Raw genomic sequence first — 19309 nt, 5'->3', positions numbered from 1 at the left:
GGGGTAAATGCTTCTTGACACTGGTCATGGCAATGATTATTTTGGATTTGAAACCAAAAGCAAAGGCAAAAAATGTGAAAATAAATAAATGAGACTGCATCAAACTAGAAAGCTTCTGCACTGCAGAAGAAACCATCAAAGTGAAAAGGCAACCTATGGAATGGGAGAAATACTAGCAAACCATGTATCCAGTGAGGGGTTAATATCCAAAATAAATAAGGAACTTACAAAAATCAAAAACAAATAACCCAATTTTAAAATAGGCAGAGGATCTGAACAGCTATTTTCTCAAAGGAGATATACAAATGGCCAACAGTACATGAAAAGGCCCTCAACATCACTAATCATTAGGGAAATGCAAATCGAAACCACAATGAGATAGCACCTCACACTTGTTAGAATGGCTACAATTAAAAAGATAAGAGAGAAACGCTGGTGAGGATACAGATGAAAACTGTAACTTCGTACACTACTGGTAGGGATGTAAACTGATGCAGTCATTCCTCAAAAATTTAAAAATAGAAGTACTGTATGATCCAACAATCCCTGAGTTATATCTAAAGGAAACAAAATCAGTTATCTCAAAGAAATATCTGCACTCTCATGTTCACTGCAGCATTATTCACAATAGCCAGAGTACAGAAACAACCTAAATGTCCATTAAGAAATGAATGGATTAAAAAAAAAGTGTATAAGAACAGAATATTATTCAGCCTTAAAGAGAAGGAAATTCTGCCTTTTGTGACAACATGGATGAGGCTAGAGGGCATTATGCAAAGTGAATTAAGCCACAAAGAGAAAGATAAATCCTGCATGGTTTCACTTATAAGTGGAATCTTTAAAAAAAAAAAAAAAGTCAAACTCTTAGAAACAGTAGAATGAATAGTGGCTGCCAGGGGTTAGGGGTATGGGGGAAATACAGAGAGGCTAGTGAAAAAGTACAAACTTCAGCCATAAGATGAGTAAGATCAAAGGATCTAATGTACAAAATGGTGAGTAGAGTTTCAAATACTGATTTGTATAACTGAAATTTGCTAAGAGAGTTGAATGCAAGTGTTCTCACCCAGAAAAAAAAAGGAGGTAAATATGTGAAGTGATGGATATGTTTACTAACTAGAGGGTGGGAAACTTTTGTAGTGTATATGTTTATTAAATTATCACAATGAACACTTTAAATATATTGTAATTTTATTTGTCAAAAACATCTCAATAAAGCTGGGGTGGGGGAGGAATTAACAAATTATCCCCAGTCACATTCCACATTCTGAAAAGAACTTGTAAAGTCCTTATGGAGAAACAGGATTATATATAAGGGTTACACTTTGACAATTAGATCTGATGGGGAGATATATATCTGAACTAAGTATGTAGTTTTATCTTTTCCAGAATTGTTTTTTTTTTCTTATTCATCTTGACTAGGTCATTTGATTTTTTATCTCTTCTTTAAAGCCCCAAATTTCATTTTTTACCTGCTGATTGTGCTCTATTAGCTGATGTACGTTTCTGGTCACCTAGCCCTGAATCCCTTTGTTTTTGATGATTTGGTTGTGCTAAGTGGTGGATTTAACTGTGATTATCAGCAATATTGGCTCAACAAGAACTTAAACATTAAATAGTTCTTCCTCCAAGAAAGCTCAAAAATATTGATATAAAGAATAAATTGTCCCCTCTTCAAAGTAAGAGTCTATTGCCAGCAAGGGAGATATCTGTACTTACATGGTGTTCTTCCCCAGTCTGAGCCATATCTGTCAACTGCGTTTATTAAACACTACGCAAAATACATTACTAGATTTAGAAACCAGCAGTAAGTTATAAATAAAGAAGAAAATGAGTTCCTACAACTGAGGCTGTTACAATCTTAGGAGATGTAAGACAGATAATTTACCTAAGAATGCAAATACACAGTTATTTAAGCAATTGTATTTTTATAAAGATATATAAAAACTGATGAATTGTGGTAAGTGATCCTTTTAAAAGTTAAATCAGAGCATATTACTTCTCTGCTCAAATTCCCCTCTTCTCTCAAAGCATATGGCCACCAGGCCCTATGTGATCTTGCCTCTGACTTCACTTCTGTTTCTGACCTCCTGTCCTACTACTCTTGCTTCTGACTCATCTCCTGTGGCTTTACTGGACTCTTTTTTGTTCCTCAAAAACATCAGCCACGTTCTTCCTGTAAAGCCTTTCCTCTGCCTAGACTGTTCTCTCCATATTTTCTTGGCTCTCTTCAATTGCTTACATCTCACCTTCTAAAGAAGACCTACCCTAATCACTCTAATTCTAGACCTGAGCTCCCATTCCAGCATTCCCAAATTAACCTCCTTTACATTGCCTCCCTTTTTTCTTTTTCATATTATTCGTCACCTTCTAAAATACTGTAAGACTTACTTATACACTGTTACAATGGCTCTGATCTATCCTCTTCCCCACCCCCATCCCAAGAATGTTAACTGCTCAAGGGCAAGGATTCATTGTCTGTTTTCTTAACTGACAAATCCCAAACGCCTGGTTTGCATTTATTAAATCAAGCACATAATTTACAAATCTTCCTTTTACTTTCTGTTGTGCATTGTTTCAGAATATTTGTGCCAAAACAAAAATGTAATTTTTAGTTTGTCAGTCCATCAGCTTTTGAACAAATCTCATTTTTTCCTTTCAAATGTATCTCTTTCTTTAAAATATTTATTTGTAACAAGCCCACAAGTGGGTGAGCATGCTGGTTTTTCTCTCATTAGGTAGTTCCACATCAATTTACACTCACAAAAATGAATCTATGATTCAGAGCAGATATAAAATCAGTTTTCTAGCTCATGAGAAAACTACTAAGTATATCATTTATCATCACTTTCAACACTTAATATCAGGTTTTTCCTTTCGTCCAACAAATTCTCAGCAGTCTCAGTGCAATTATATGTTATAACAGGGGAGATGTCTGCGGAACCGAAAATGACAATAGTACTGTGGCAGGATCAATCTGACTGAAGTTCTATTGTCCTGAGGATTCAAATACAGCAAAATATTATAAAATAATCAGAAAATAAGTCCAAGTAATCCCGAAACTCTCAACCTATCATGAATAGCATTCAGTCCTCTGCTTTAAATACACACTTGGAAGCAATAAAGTGTAGCAAGCTTGGTGACTCTGACAGTGAATGAACTTTTTGGACAATAAATCAATGAACACAAGAGTAGACAGCAGTCCTAACTAACAAAGAGACCTAAGTAACAGAACCACTTCAGCTGTGCTAAAATAGCATGAAAATCTTTAAAACTCTTCAAAAATCAGTGTCATATTATGGCAAGTTCAGATATGGGATGAGAATTTCCCACCATACAGATAATGAAATTAACTTCAAGTGTTTATTGCTAACCTATGTCCTACATTCCTGCACTATTTAGGTCACCAGAGAGAAGGACAGGCAGCAGGGCTGAGGCACCAGGACGAACAGGAGCACTAGCGCTGGCTGTGTCTGGCGTGATTATATCACCAGGCATAACCCTTTTATTGTCCTCTCCTCCTATTCTAACTCAGTCCAGTTATCTGCTTTGAGGCAACTTTTCACAAGTGGTCAAGCAAACATTTTCTAACTTAACTTCAGAATTTCTCAGTCCCCAGAGTATCCAGGATTAGAATCACTCGTCCCTAGGTTTCTCCAGCTCAGCTGCCCAATATTTGGAATTCACTTTCTGTTTTGCCAACTAGCCTATATCTCTTGTGGATTCTAGAACCTTCCCCAGCTTTGAGTCACTAATTCCAAATCCTAAAGCATAGTTTTGGTAATACAAGTTGATCTGTTCAAAAATATTGCATGGTTTCTCTTCATGGCTTAACAAATGTATAAAAAATAAAAACAAAAACTTCTGACCTTGGTACTCATGGTGTTAAATGATCTAATCCTAAAATATCTATCCAACAGTATCTCCCACTACTTCTTTAATCGTAATTTTTTTTACCCAAACTGGAATGCTTTTCTTTTCAAACATATTCCATACTTTCTTATCTCACCCTTGCTTATGGTTACTCTTTTGCCAGAACAACTTCCCTACTTTATCTGTCTTTCAAAGTATTTGGAGATAAGAAGATACATAAGGCTTGATCCTTGCCTTCAAGGAGTTCATAGGTCATAGGGAAATAGACACACAAACAGTTGATGAATTATAATAAAATAGAAAAAGCACACTGTTACAGATATACACAAAGTATCAAATATGTAAAGAGGATGTTACCTCCAGAACACACATATGTACTCAAAATATTTACATTGGAAATACCCAAACATGTAAATCAAATTGTAAGTATAAACTACAAATTAGCGTTCTTTAAAAAAATTCTAGATTTGTAAAAACATCCCAATCCAGACTGTCCCATTCTCAGTCACTTCCCCTACCCATGTTTATACCAATATGCTGTCCTTACCCAAAGTATAAGAAATTATCTGTATTAATTTGTAAGTAGATATGCTCTGAGTTCAGCCAATCATACAAATCTCATTTCTGTATTTATCTTCCCACAGACTGGTAATAAACAGTTCACAAACTGGCACCAGTCTGCAGACCATACTTTGAGTAGCAATGACTATCATGCATTCTGGGTCCCTTACGTGACCCAAAAGATTCACTTTTACCTCTTTTTCTTTATCAATGAAAATAAACAAACAGAAACACAATGAACAAAATGTTTTAAAATTATGACTTCAAATATAATGCTGCTATAGTAAAATAATTTAAAGGATACGGATTTCTGTGACAGCCTTCAAGGAATCTAAATCATTTCCTGTTACCCCTAAAAAAAAAAACCCACATGCTTATGGATATTTCCAACCTTTTCTATAAAAACTACTTCAAGAAAATTTGCATAAATTTTTCTGAGATCACAATTAAAACATTAGATCACAGTTAAAAAACAATGCAATATAATAAAGAAATTGCACACAGACAGCCTATTCAGATTTACTACATTTTTGTATTCTTACCTATGCTAAGAAATACAGACTAATTGTACTTTTATAAAATCAACTGAAAAAGTAAGGAATTACCTTGAACTTCATAAGGCTGGGATGCAACTGATAAAGAAGGTGCCTTCTTTGATTTCAGAAGCAGAAAAATTATCTCACTTGCTGTAAATATATTAATGTCTGAATAGTGAGGTTTCTACTTACTATTACTACATTTCCATGATTTCCCTTTGTTCATCTCCATTTGGACAATTTTCACAGAGCCAATATGAGAGTCCAAGTTTGTACTGTCACTAGAATAAACACTCTCATGTACGTTGTCAGATATTTTAAATAATCTGCAAAAAAAAAAAAAGTTTGCATTTGCGACAGTTGTTCCCCTTCCCCTTTAGCCTTTTATCATTGTTACCTTGCAAAACTGCAATCCTAGGTGAATATAACTATATACTATTTTTTTGTAATTGTAGCCAGGTGGTGGAACACTGCTGGAAAAAGCACAATTGTTAGGTAGATGAGTGATATTAAAATTCAGTCATCATCAGCAAGACTGAAGATACAAGATCAATATACAAAAATCAGTTGTATTTCTATACACTTGCAATGGATAATCTGAAAAACAAATTTTTAAAATTCCACTTAATACAGCATCAAAAAGAATAAAGTACTCATGAGTAAATTTAACAAAATAAGTATAAGACTTGTCCACTGAAAACCACAAAACATCTTTGCGAGAAATTAGAGAAAACCTAAATGAATGGAAAGGTAGCCCATGTTCATAGATTGGAAGATTTAATGATATTAAGATAGCAATACTCATCACATTGTCTACAGATTCAACACAGTCCCTAGCAAAATTCCAGCTGGCTTCTTTGCAGAAACTGACCAGCTTACCCTAAAATTCATATGAAAATGCAAGGAACTCAGAATAGAAAAACATTTTTTTGAGAAAAGGAACAAAGTTGGAGGACTCATACTTCCTGATTTGAAAACTTACAACAAAGCTACAGCAATCAAGACAATGCAGGGTATGCCAGTGTAGGATACATCCTTATGCCAGGCATAAGGACAGACACATTGATCAACAGAATAGAATTAAGAATACAGAACTAAACCTTAATGTGGTATGATAGAAAATACACATTTGATTTTTATTTCCAATTCCTGGCACAGAGCTCCTAAAAGCTTTGGATTCCCTGCATGATGAAAGTAACAGAAGCATCTTCTGTCATTCATAACAAATCCCTTTCAATCTACTTGAGTTTATGCTAATGAGGGGCCCTGCCGCTAGATAGTTTCAGGATGGGGACTGATCACCAGAAAGATCAAAACTTGATTAGAGGGCTGGGACTTCTATTTCCACTCCCAACATCCAAGGAGAGGAGAGGTGCTGGAGACAGAACTCAATCACCAATGGCCAGTGATTTAATCAATCATGCCTATGTAATGAAACCTCCATGAATGGAAAATTCCTATGATAGGGGGTTCAGAGAGCTTCTGGGTTGATAAACACATCAAGGTGCTGAAAGGGTGACACACTCAGGATGTGGAGGCTCTGTGCACTCTCCCTCTCCATACCTTGCCTTATGCATCTCTTACATTTGACTATTCCTAAGCGGTATCCTTTTTAATGAACTGGTAAATACAAGCAAAGTGTTTTTTAAATTCTATGAGTCATTCTAGCAAATTATTAAACCTAATGTGTGGTCGTGGGAACTCCCAAATAGTCTGTAAGGCAGAAACGTGGGTAGCCTGACACCCTATTTGTGGCTGGCATCTGAAGCAGGGCAGTCTTCTGGGACTGAAACCTTAACCAGTGGGGTCTGATGCTAATTCTAGGAATTAGCATGAAAACTGAACTGAATTGTTGGACACTCATCAGTGTCAAAGAATCAGAGAGTTGGCTGGTGTCAAAAAGTCCCCCAGACCTTCCACTTATGGTCAATTGATTGTCAGTGAGGATGCCATGACATTCAATGGGGAAAGAATAGTTTTTTCAACAAATGGTGCTGAAACAGCTGGATATCAATGTGCAAAAAAATGAAGTTGGACTCCTATCTTGCACCATATCAAAAAATTAAAATGGATCAGAGACCTAAATTTAAGAACTAAAACTATAAAACTCTTAGAAGAAAATGTAGGAGCAAATCTTCATGACCTTGGATTAGGCAATGATTTCTTAGATAGGACACCAAAATCCAACCAACATAAGAAAAACTGGACTTCATCAAAATTAAAAACTTCTGAGCTGCTAAGGACACCACCAAAAAAGTGAAAAACAACACACGGATATGGGAGAAAATGTTTGCAAATCATATAACTGATAAGGGATTTTTATCCAGAATAAAGAACCGTTACAACTCAACAGTAAAAAGACAAATGATGCAATTAAAAAACAAGCAAAGAATCTGAACAGACATTCCTTCAAAGAAGATATACAAACAGCCAATAATCATATGAAAAGATGCCCACCATCTTTAGTCAGCAGGGATATGCAAATCAAAACCACAATGAGATACACTTCACACCCACTAGCATGGCTATAATAAAAAGGACAGACAACAAGCGCTGACAACGATACAGAGAAATCAGAATCTTCATACATTGCTAATGGGATTGTACAGTGGTGCAGTCACTTTGTAAAACTATTTGGCAGTTTCTCATAAAAGATAAACACTGAGTTACCATACGATCCAGCAATTCCACTTCTAAGTATAAATTCAAAAGAATTAAAATGTATTTGTCCTTTGAACAACATAGGTTTAAACTGCACGGGTCCACTTATACCCGGATTTTTTTTCAATAACTACTACTGTAGTACTATATGATCTGAGGTTGGTTGAATCCACTGGTGCAGAAGATAGGGAGGGCCAACTATAAAGTTATACTCCAATTTTGACTTCACAGAGGGTCGCCACTCCTAACCCCTGTATTGTTGAAGGGTCATATGTATATATTCACACAAAAACTTATACACGAATATTCATAGCAACATTCTTCATAATAGCCAAGTAGAAACCACTCAGATGTCTATTAGCTGAAAGATGGATAAACAAAGTGTGATGTACCCGTTCAGTGAAATATTTGGGCATAAGAAAGAATAAAATACTGATGCATGACATAACACAGATGAATCTTGAAAACATTATGCTAAGTGAAAGAAGCCAGACACAGAAGGCCAGATATTGTATGACTCCACTTATATGAAATGTCTAGAATAGGTAAATCCATAGAAGCAGAAAATAGATGAGTGGTTGCCAGGGGCTAGATGGGGAAAGGATGGAAGGGGAGTGACTGTTCATGAGTAAAGAGTTCCTTTGGGGCAGTAAAACCTTTTTAAAATTGGATAGTAGTGATGGTTACACAACTCTGTGACTCCACTAAAAACCATGAATTGTACACTTCAAAATAGTGAATTTCATGATACGGGAATTATACCTTAATAAGATTTATTTAAAAATTAACAGACATCAACCTCAGCTGGGCCCTTTATAGTGTCCGACAGTCCTACCATTATTCTAATTAGACTGCTTTCCCATTCTCCATAATTTCTTCCACTCTTCTCATACTTGCTCAATATTCCCACTTTTCTTATGCCAGAGAAAAAACAAAAGCTATCAACTACATCGCTTCTGAATCTTAAACCCATATATCTGATGGCCTATTTGGATAATTTTTAAGTAGCTAAAATCGACATATCCAAATCTGTTCTCATCACCTTCCCCAAAACCTGTTCTCCTTTTACAGTTTTCTATATCATGAAAGAACACTATCACCCTTCACCATTCTGGCTCAAGCCAGAAAACTAGGAATCAGGTCTCATATCCAAAAATCATTTAAGGCCTGTGAAAGTCTATCTCCTAAGTAACTTTGAACTTTCTCATTCCCGAATCACAGTCCTAGGTCAGGTTACCATTCTGTCTCACCTAGACTAACAACAACAACAAAAACCTAAGTGACTCTTCACAATGCATTCTAGCTCCATTCTAATTTATCACACTGAGGTCAAATGGACTTTAAATTAAAAAGAAAATCTAATTTTACTCCTCTGCTTAAAACCAAGGACCTTAGAACAACGTAACAATCACCTAGAAAATTTGTTAAAAAGGAAGATTCCTGGGTCCCATCCCTACTCTTATCTAGACTGTGATTCAACAGGTCTAAGGTAGGAACCAGGAATCTAAATTTTTAACAAGCACTTCAGGTGATTCTGATGCAGTAAGCCACAGTTTAATAAGCAACGCCTTAAGAAAAAGTACAAAACGTTTCATGGCCTACAAGACTCTGAATGACTTGGCCCCTCCATACCTTATCTCTTAGCATTCTCTCTTACTTTAAAGAAAAGTTTCTTAGAATAAGCCAAGCTCTGTGCCACCTTAGGACTTTTGTGCATACTATTCCTTCTGCCTGGAACACTCTCCTTCTGTATTTACATTCGGCTTGATTCTATTCCTCCTTCAAGTTAAGCTTAAATATCATTCCTTCAGGAAAGTCTTCCCTGAGTGTGCAGAGCAGATCAGGACCCTATGTTAACAGCACTTCTCAAAGGATGGTCAAGACTCAAGAGAGTTCATAAGATCAAAACAATTTTCGTAACACTTTTTTACATAATTTTAATTTCAAATATGATTAAATATTAATAGACATAACCCAAATAAGAAAAAGCTCCATGGGAATCCTCAATAATGTTTAAGTGTAAGAGGGTCCTGAGAACAGAGTTTGAGAACCTCTGTTTTAACTATATATTTCATCAAAATAATTGTAGAACAAAAAATATTCAATCAATTATACTCAGTTGTTTACTATCTGCCTTTCCCCCATGAACTGTTAAGTCCTCTGAAGGGGAGAAGCTGTGACGAGAGTCCCAGGGCAACCAGCGTCTCGTACGCAGCAGACGCTGTGCGTTGTTGACGTTTCTCTCATTCAGACTCCACCATACTCCTGGACATACACACAACTGTTCAACTTCATCACTGAGTGTTATTTATTTCATTTAGTTAATTACCTTTTCCGGAAGGCTGAGGCGCTCTCTCCTTTATCTTGTGCAAAATTAACTAATTTTGTATCATCTGGAACATTTTTCTCAAGTGCTATCTCAGTGCCAAAGCAAGTTGTATACTTCTGAGAAGAACCGTATTTCAGCTTGCCAGCAACATGTAAGTCATTGTTACTTGCCCCTCCTAAATTTAGATCATCATCCTCATATTTATTGGAAGGGAAGGCAAACTGGAATTTTTGTGTTGGTAAAATATAATTTGTGTCTTCATTACTTATACTTAAATTTGATGTCAACATTTTTGACCTCTTTTGACCTACAAAAATGGAATATATCAATTACTACATGTTCTTGAAAACATTTTTCAAAATGATAGAAAAATTCAATAAAAATTTTCAAGAGTTTACTAGGTAAATATGAAAGCTAAAATAAAAGTATTAGCACAATAACTAGATACTCTGTAATACCACATATGATTTTGAAATACAGGTAGTTGTTACTCTTATGGTATATCATGTCACTGAAGGATACTCAGAAATTAGTTAAGAATTACTGAAATTAAATTTGAAATTTACATGAAACCTCTAATATAAAATGGGCTTAATTTCTGACCCACAGAAATAACCATAATTGTAATATGTAAATATTTTACCTACTACAAATGATGTAATTATGTAAGTAATCATGAGGATTTAAAAATTTATATAAATAACTTACACACAGAAATACAATGACCAAACATATAAAATGTTACTGAACATGATTCAGTATAAAATACATGATACAATGCTTTTAACTTTGTAATCTTGCTTCTAAATAACTTAATAGTTTGATAATATCTTGATAAAGGAATGCTTTCACAAGGTGACAGTATTTTAGGTTTCTTTACAGAGACTTTACAAGCAGCTTTGAAAGGTTTGGAAGGAGTTCAGAGGCCTTATTAGGGCTTAAATTTGCTTTATCATTTATGTACTAGATACACACCATTTATTCTATATGTTATTTGGTACATCCAAGAGTATATAATATTTTCATATATAAAATATATACAAATTATGAAGCTTAATAATATATATGTATGAACTTACCACTCAATTTAAAAATCAAAATTTTACCAATATCACCTTAGATCACATATACTGTTCGAGTGTGCTTGTTTTCTAGCTTTATAAAAATGGTAACAAACTATATACAATTTTGTGTATCTTGTTTTTTTTCACTCCATATATTTCAGGACTCTAGTTTCCTAAATCAAAGGACCCTACCTTTAATAAAGGGCAAGGTGAAAACTTAACAGTAGTGACAGTCTTCATGGTAAAAGGAAACAAATTCACAAAACAATGTAACAGGTGTGTGACAGCATATTTTGTGCACATAACATATATACGTATGTATATATATATGTACAGAAAGAGAAGGTGTTTCAGATTTTAAGATTTGGTGAGCACTGTTTTGAGTAAGTCAAGTTCCTAACTTTCATCTTATTCCATTAAAATAAAAGAATTAATATTTTAACGTGTTACTATATTTTTTTCACAGTGACATGACCTGAATGGGTTTGGCCTCACAACAAATATGTGATAATTTACCCAACAGCTTATGACTTTCTATTTCTTCCTCTAATGCCTGAGTATCTGGAATTTCCGAAATCAATGGAGCAGGTGGGAGAAACCAATCCAATGATTTTTCGTTGTCGGGATAGCTATATAAAATACAAAAATATGAATATATGTAAATAAAAATATAACACCCGAAACTATGTATTTATTTGACTGAATATTACTCAATTACACGCTCTTAAATTTAATATATTATATTTCTGTGATGACTTTGATTCATCCCTATACAGCAGCATTTCAATCTTTTTTCCTTGTGTGTTATGGGATTAATGATACTGCTATGTGAGATACGCTACCTAAATAATGGCTATAACTCCATTTTCTTTTCTCCAATTCAAATGCTTGGACAGGAATCTTAAATCTGCTCACTATATATATAAGAAAGCAGTAAATCATTCTGAAACTTTAGCATCTTAACCAATACTAGTAACAAATTACCAGTGAAACACCTGACAATTAATCAAGTGTGTAAGTGACATCATTACTGGTATTCTAGAGTATTCCTAAGACATTGTTACAAATTAACATCTTAACCCAAATATTCTTGGTCCAGAACCGTCTACAACCACAGAAAATACAAGAAACCAGCTGTAACTGATAATCCCTTTGTAAACCCACAGTAATTGATGAGATTTCTGTCACCCTATTGGCACCATTAACTGCCTTTCCTTATCTTTCAGCTGTGATTCTATTAACATACAATGTTTTAATGTTTCCTTTCCAAATCTGACTTGTCCTTCATTAGAACAAAAGGATAAGTGTTAGGTAACAGTAAATAAAGTTGAGAAGAACACCATATATACTGTCTAAGCCAAGTCCCAAGGATTTTATGCTTTTTTCCCTTGTCTGTCCAATTAGGATTTTAAACTCCCAGCAGTGTGAGACCCAGTCTTCACTTTTCTGCCTCTCACAGCACCTCAAACATAGCTACTATGGCTCTGTCTTCCAAATCAAAAATCTGCAATACATTATCTGACAGTGTCTGACAGATTGTCTAACAATACACCAAAGCAATTAAAATTTGGGACTACCTCACAGAGTCCCTGAGATCACCACCGAGTCACTTTTTCTCTAGGATGACTCTCAGGACACAGCATTCAGTGTTACTCACGACTGTGGGGCGAAGTCCAGGGAAAACCAGGTGCAAGCCTCTAAAGGTCCTCTCCCACTAGAGTAACACGAGATGTGCTTCCTCCCTCCCGCAATGAGCTGTGACAACACATGTGAAATGTTGCCAACAACGGAAGTCATTAGAGACCTGAGGCCCAGGATTTTTACTGGGGGCTAATCACGTAGGCATCCCCTCTCTGGCACAGACCTAAAGTCCACATTCCCAGAAGAAGAACAGATGTTCAGTATAACCATATTATTTTCATAAATAGTTTGCGCGCAGTGAGCCACTCATCACTTACTGGTGGGAACCTCCTTAAAATCCAAGTTCTCAGACTCCAGCCTTCAAGCAGGCCTTCTCAAAGAGAGCAGTTTAGTCCTGATACATTAACTCTTTTCTGCACAAAGACTACTTCTGAAAATCCAGGACAGATGTTAACAAGATACAAAAAGCACACATCCAGCTCTCCTCTTCAACCTTCCTGTAAAATCAAGTCTTCCTTATGATTTCCCTGTTTTCCAGAGGTGCCATCATTCTCCCAGTCATCCAGAGTCTAAACCACAGTACAGTCTTTTACCCACCACATCCAGACACATACCAGCTCTCACTGCACGTTCCTTATAAAGGAACTTTCCTGTCCTGTAAAGGAAATTCCTTCCCAAATTCATCACTTCTTGTATTTGCACTAGCACTGTCCTAATCAAGGCGCTAATCAATGTATGTCTGGTTAAGAATAACAGCGTTTAACTGGCCTTGGTGCCTCTTGGCTTTCTCTCTCTATTTTATGTAATCCTATCACATTCATGTGGAATTGTTTTTTCATCATATTTTACTCCATTCCAAATCCTTCAGTGGTTTCCAAATAATGACAAACTTCCTAGTGGCCTTAGGTCACTCTGCAGTTTCAGTTCTCCTACAGGTACCTTACAGTCCAGGCCAAAGTGAATTACTTATATACCAAACAGATAATACATCCTGTCCCTCCTCATCTTTGTTCAAAAACATCCTCTTTCTCCAGCTTGCCCTTGCACACGACCACCCCCACGTCCACCTACGGGCGTTCAACGGTCTTTCATGCGTTGCTCGGCCCACAAGGACTGACTGAGTGCTGTGTGCCAGGTATCGTCTTCACCAGAGCTTATGTTCATTCACTCAGAACCCAGCTCAAACCTCACAGTCACAAAACCTCCCAGCTCCCTACGGTTTCCTCCCTTCCTCCTTGTTAAGTGCTATTGGAACCTATACCATTTATCACATTTTCCCTTGTCTTGTGCGTGTCTATGTGTATGTCTGTAGACAGATAATGGAAAGATGATAGATCAATAGATCTGCTATGCCTCAGTTGTAAACGTCTAAAGGTTTTGTTTTTATTTCTATTTAATGTCAGTTGTACTTAGCACAGTGCTTTATACAATTAGGTATATTATTCAGTGAATGTTTGTTGATTTAATTCCATGACTTTTAACACATAGAGCCATGACCAAGATCCTTATTCTGGCATTTAATAGCCACCAAAATCTACCCTCAGCTCACTTTTCTAACTTTATGTTTCACTGTTTCTCCTTTATGACTCTTCTATTCTAGGAAAATTGTCTACACACTATCCCCTAGAAGTACTGTGAATTGCTCCATCTCCATTCTTTTTCTCTTAACGTTACACTCTGCCTTCCGATGTCCACTGCTTCTCTGCTTATCAGAGTTATCAAATCCAAATCCTTCAAAGCCACCTGAAGTCCCCCCGACCACCATAAAGCCTGACCTAATCAGTCTGGCCCAAGTTTCCCTCCAATCTGAAATTTCTTTGCATGAATATATACTTACCATTTGCTTTGCACTTTTTTTTGATTTTGTATCATAAGAAGAGCAACCACGTGTTCCAGATTTGCCCAGGTGAGTCCTGATTAACACCTGTTGTCCCAGTTGCATGCACTCTTTCACTCTCAAAAGTGTCCCAGTCTGAATTACATGGTCACAGTATTTATCTATGACCTCTTCATATGTGTGTTTAACCTCAAGCAGACTTTAAGTTTTTTAAAGTAAAAGTCTGTTTCATCCTTTTTATATTCCTTTTAGCATTCAAACAATATTCAAATTAATATTTGAATGAATGAAAGAATAAATGAAGCAATAAATAATTTACTCAATGCTTCATTAAAAAAGGATAATACAACAAAACAAATACATAGAAAATGTAGAATTAAAGCAATTCACATGTGAAAATCCCTAAAAGCCAGTATTTACCAGACTCCCTATTCTCCGTTCTTACTTCCTTTGGTGACATGTTTTTATTTCCAGCCCCACTTCCTGCTTGTACTGAACCTGCCTGTCGCCCTTGACCTTTGGCACACCGCTCTTTCTGCTTCCAAAAGGTGCTGTTACCACTCCTCCTGAGTCCTACTCTTTGACCATTACTTTCTTTACCTGATCCCAAAATCATTTGAACAAGCCAGAAATGCAAATAAATGGAAGCCAAATAGGCAAGAATCTACTCTACTTTTAAAATTACAACATGTAAGATGTTAAACTTCAGTTACTCCCTTATATTTGAATTTCATGTTTACCAAATTTATATCTGAAACATTCTGTCGATCCCTAATTTTTTATTTGTAAATTTACCAGGGAAAAAACTAAAACTCTTTAAAAATCAAAGCTCTAAAACAACACACTATTATAATTCTTTAAAGCATACTTACTTTTCAGCTTCATCTGTTTTTTCAAAGAACAAATTATCCAAAGAAACCAAGGAGTCATTTGACTTCAACATTGTTAAACACTGGACTTTGTCATAAATCTAAAAAATACAGAAAAGTAGTTTATATTCCATTTACAAAGATGTAGAAAAAAATACTTCTGGATCCATAAGCTATAATCATCAATTTCTCAAAATAACCCAGACTGCCTTTCGGAAACATCTTCTGCAACTTCCTCCAAAGTGCTTAAATATTCAAACACATTATTCTCTATTCTCCACTCATTCATGCATATTCACACTTGTACCCCTCTCTTCATGCTGCACCAATGCTTAGAATGTGTTTTCTTCCATTCTCCACCTGACAAAAATCCTACCCATCCTTCATGGTATAGGTCAAATGTCATTTCTTCTTCAAAGGCTTCTCTGAATTTGTCCTCTTTCCCAAGGCAGAACTAAGAGCTCCTTTTGGGCTCTTAATATACTTTGTTCATACCATTATTTTTAAGTTAGGATAGTGCATTTTATTGTAAATGCGTGTGTGTCTCTGACAATATACTGTGAATATGTGCAGGGACTTCCTTCAAAATAAAGGGAGAGAGTAGATTTGTTTGAAAATAAAGAGGGAAATGTTGAGGGGTACTGACGAAACAAGATTGGCAATGAGCTGATAATTGCTAAAGCTATGTAACAGTCCATGGAGTTCCTTATAAGTTGTCTATTTTTCATATATGAACTTTTCAAGATAAAAAATTTACAAGTTTAACATACAGATAAATGTTTACATTCATATTACATAACATATATAAATGTTTATATTCTCTTCTAAAGGATAATTTTCACATTCAGAGATGTCATCTAAATGTAAAGGATAAAAACATTCAGACTTGGCTACCTGGGAATATAACAATAATCTACAGCTGAACTATATATAAAAATAGATTTTAAAAAAACAAGTTTTTTTCTTATAGCACAGGGAACTATATTCAATATCTTGTAATAACCTTTCATGAAAAAGAATATAAAAATGAATATATGTATGTATATGCATATGAAAATGAATATATGTATGTATATGATATTGTGTTGTATACCAGAAATTGTCACATTGTAACTGACTGTACTTCAATTAAAAAAAAAATCTAGGGCTGAACAAAGCCTCAAATCTGATAGGAGACAGTAAAACCATTTCTACAGACACATACATTGTACTTTTTCATCCTACACATCAACACTACATCCCAATTTTTTTCTAAATTCTGAAACATGATATAAAATTCTATATGACAAAACATGAAATCAGATGCACAAATCACAAAATATAAATCATACTTCTATTTATTCTGTGATAATTAATACACTGCAAATCTTTTCCTTAGAGCTTTCCTTAGGAAGGAAACTAAAATCAAAGAAACTATATCAGCGCCATCTAGTGGAGAAATCCATCTTATCAAGTCAGAGCAGATACCTTCAAATTTGAGTCCTCCCTGATGTGAGGATGAAACACGTGAGGAAGCACGTAGAGGAAAGAGGAAATGTTTCCATACGCACTCCTTGACAAAATGCTACTAACAAGAGGGCCAAATTTGTGTATACATTAGGACTGCTCTTACTTAATCACAATATTGTGGAGTTTCTCACCGGTTTAGTTATTGGGTTTTCCCCCTTTCCATCTATTAACTTAATTGTCCTTTTCATTTTTCTCTACTTATTAATCACTTAGTCACCAACAAAAAGATATAATAAAGTTAAACAAATTAGCATGGTTCTATAAATGTCTAAAACAATTTAACTATATGAACAATAGAAGCCTAAGGTGGGAGGCAGAAGGGAGTCACTCAGAATTTGCTAACAAAGTCTTTAACATCTTCAAGTAAAGAATGTGAGAAGTTGAAAACAATCACCAAATAAAGTATAAATAAAAATGCCAATCATGTTTCTACATTATCCAAAAAGTAATAAAATATTCCCTTTCTAGTCTTAGAAGAACCTTATAATTTTAAACAACAAAAAAAGTTTTCCAAATTAAAACTCACCAGACCACTTCTGTATGGCTATGCTACCTCAGAATTTAAGTAGAAACTCTTAAAGCTAACATGCACATGTCTAAATTCTTTATTCTAGAAGAAATTGCAAACAAAATGATAAAACTGCAAATTAAAAGTATTTGTTTCAGAAAAAATTATTTCATAAACTAATTGAAAAAAACTCAAAAACAGCAAATATTTTCAAAAGAACTTTGATTTGATTTCTAGTTTCTGCCATAAAAGAGAATATAACGTGTTTGGGTTCAGAATAAAAACATTATGTATGTATTTTAGTTCTGATGTAGCCCTACGGAAAATCTAAAACTTTCCATATAATGCATTATTTTTCTTCATAGCACTAATTGATAACTAGTATTATACTGTATGTTTGGTTGTTTATCTTTCTTCCTGTAGAGGGAGCAGGGACTTTTTTCTCACTGATGTACTCCGATAACCCAGAACAGTGCCTGGCACATAGTAGATTATCCATAAGAATTCCCTGTGGAATAAATGCACTAGCAATGGTCAGTTTACAAAAATACTTTTAAATAAAATAATTTTCCATCCATTCTGACACAAAATTTTACCCCCTAAATCTTTAATGTTCAGTTTAAAAACGTGATTTTTCTTCAAGTTCAGGAGTCAAATCAAATCATGAAGATTCTAAAAGACCATGAATTTGGCACTTGCATTATGTAAATACATAATTTTTTTTAAAATATAGGCCTTACAAAGGACCTTGCCACATTTCAGTATGCGTCTGTGATTGTAGATGATAGACTTTAAATAACTGATTTTAAGTGTTGGGTTTAGAGTCAGATTTCCTGAGTAAGTTTTCACTCACGTTAGATTACTTTTTACAAAGTTTTAGTTTCATGTGGTATAAAACTATATTGCTAAAAATTGTTATTGTATTTTTTAAGTGTTTGCTTCTGCTCGAATCGCTCAAAATACTTTCACTGTTCCTGTGACTACACAATTTTTTGAGTGCTGAGACGACCTGCACCTTACCTAATTATCTCAGAGGCAATTTAGCATCGCCTTAATTTCTATTATCCTCACTGCATAAAGTGTTCAGATCTATTAGTTACTCCCTACAGTTTTTACTCTCAGCAATACACTGCTTATTTCAAAAGTGCAGAAACTCAGATATAAAATACTGATTTGCCAGAAATCGGCAGCCAGCGAAGAAGCTGAGAACAAAGTTCACGGAAAAACCAACCATCGCGCAAGACTTCAGGGAATTTTAACCAAGTAAGAGGGTGACGTGGGAACAGACCACTCCCCGGAGGCTCGGCCAGAGGCAGGCCACGCACGGGCGCCCGCTCCCCGGGTACCCGCGGGGCCGGCGGGTCCAGCCGGGAACCGAACCGGGGCCCGAAGCAGACTTCCGCCCGACGAGGTACCACGTACCCCACAGCCGAGCCAGCCCGGCCCGGACGCGCGTGCGCGGGGCGGAGGCGGCGCGGCCCGGACGCCGGCCACGGCCCGCGGGCGCTCGGTCCCGCCGCCGCGGACACGCGGCCGCACGCGCGCCGCCCCACCGGCTCCCGCCCCGGGGGCGAGGCACCCCTGGAAATGAGCGCGCGGGCTCCGGGTCCCCGAAGCCGAACACGCCCCGCCAGCTGTGTGGGCGCGCCCGGCCGCGCCGCCGCCGCCGCCTCAGGCCTCGCCCCCCTGACAGGAAGGCGGCTGAGGAGAGACGCGCCGTCCGGGCCGGGCCGCCCGGGGTCCCGCGGCCGCCCGACGCCCGGCTGCGGAGGCCGCCCGCTGCCCGCCGGCCCCGCCTCCCCGCCTCCCCGCCCTCGCCGGGCCCCAGGCCGCACCTGCCCCCGCGGGCTCCCTCCTCGGCGGCGCTCCCCGCTCGGCGGCGCTCCCCCCTCGGCGGCGGCGCTCCCAGCCGAACGCCTACTCA

General features: G+C 36.7%; 1 protein-coding gene across 8 annotated transcripts in view; it reads right to left on the bottom strand.

Annotated features, from left to right (window-relative positions):
- HFM1 (helicase for meiosis 1) overlaps positions 1-19299 on the bottom strand; it is an 80544-nt gene extending 61245 nt beyond the window's left edge. For 7 of the 8 annotated variants that reach the window (XM_072968235.1, XM_072968236.1, XM_072968237.1 and 4 more), the window contains exons 1-6: positions 19221-19299; positions 15372-15469; positions 11538-11650; positions 9958-10264; positions 5160-5293; positions 4736-4783 (exon numbers count right to left, since the gene is read on the bottom strand). In XM_072968235.1, the coding sequence (XP_072824336.1) occupies positions 4736-4783; positions 5160-5293; positions 9958-10264; positions 11538-11650; positions 15372-15442 (673 nt within the window). In that variant the 5' untranslated portion in view covers positions 15443-15469; positions 19221-19299. Of the gene's footprint in view, positions 1-445; positions 525-4735; positions 4784-5159; positions 5294-9957; positions 10265-11537; positions 11651-15371; positions 15470-19220 lie in introns of those variants that run through there. The other variant, XM_072968241.1, reaches the window with a different exon arrangement.
- Between the last annotated feature and the right edge of the window lie 10 nt (positions 19300-19309).

This window comes from Vicugna pacos, chromosome 9, assembly GCF_048564905.1.
Source record: "Vicugna pacos chromosome 9, VicPac4, whole genome shotgun sequence".
Classification (NCBI taxonomy): Eukaryota; Metazoa; Chordata; class Mammalia; order Artiodactyla; family Camelidae; genus Vicugna; species Vicugna pacos.
The sequence above is the reverse complement of the archived record's forward strand: the minus strand, read 5'-3'. Positions and strand labels throughout refer to the sequence as shown.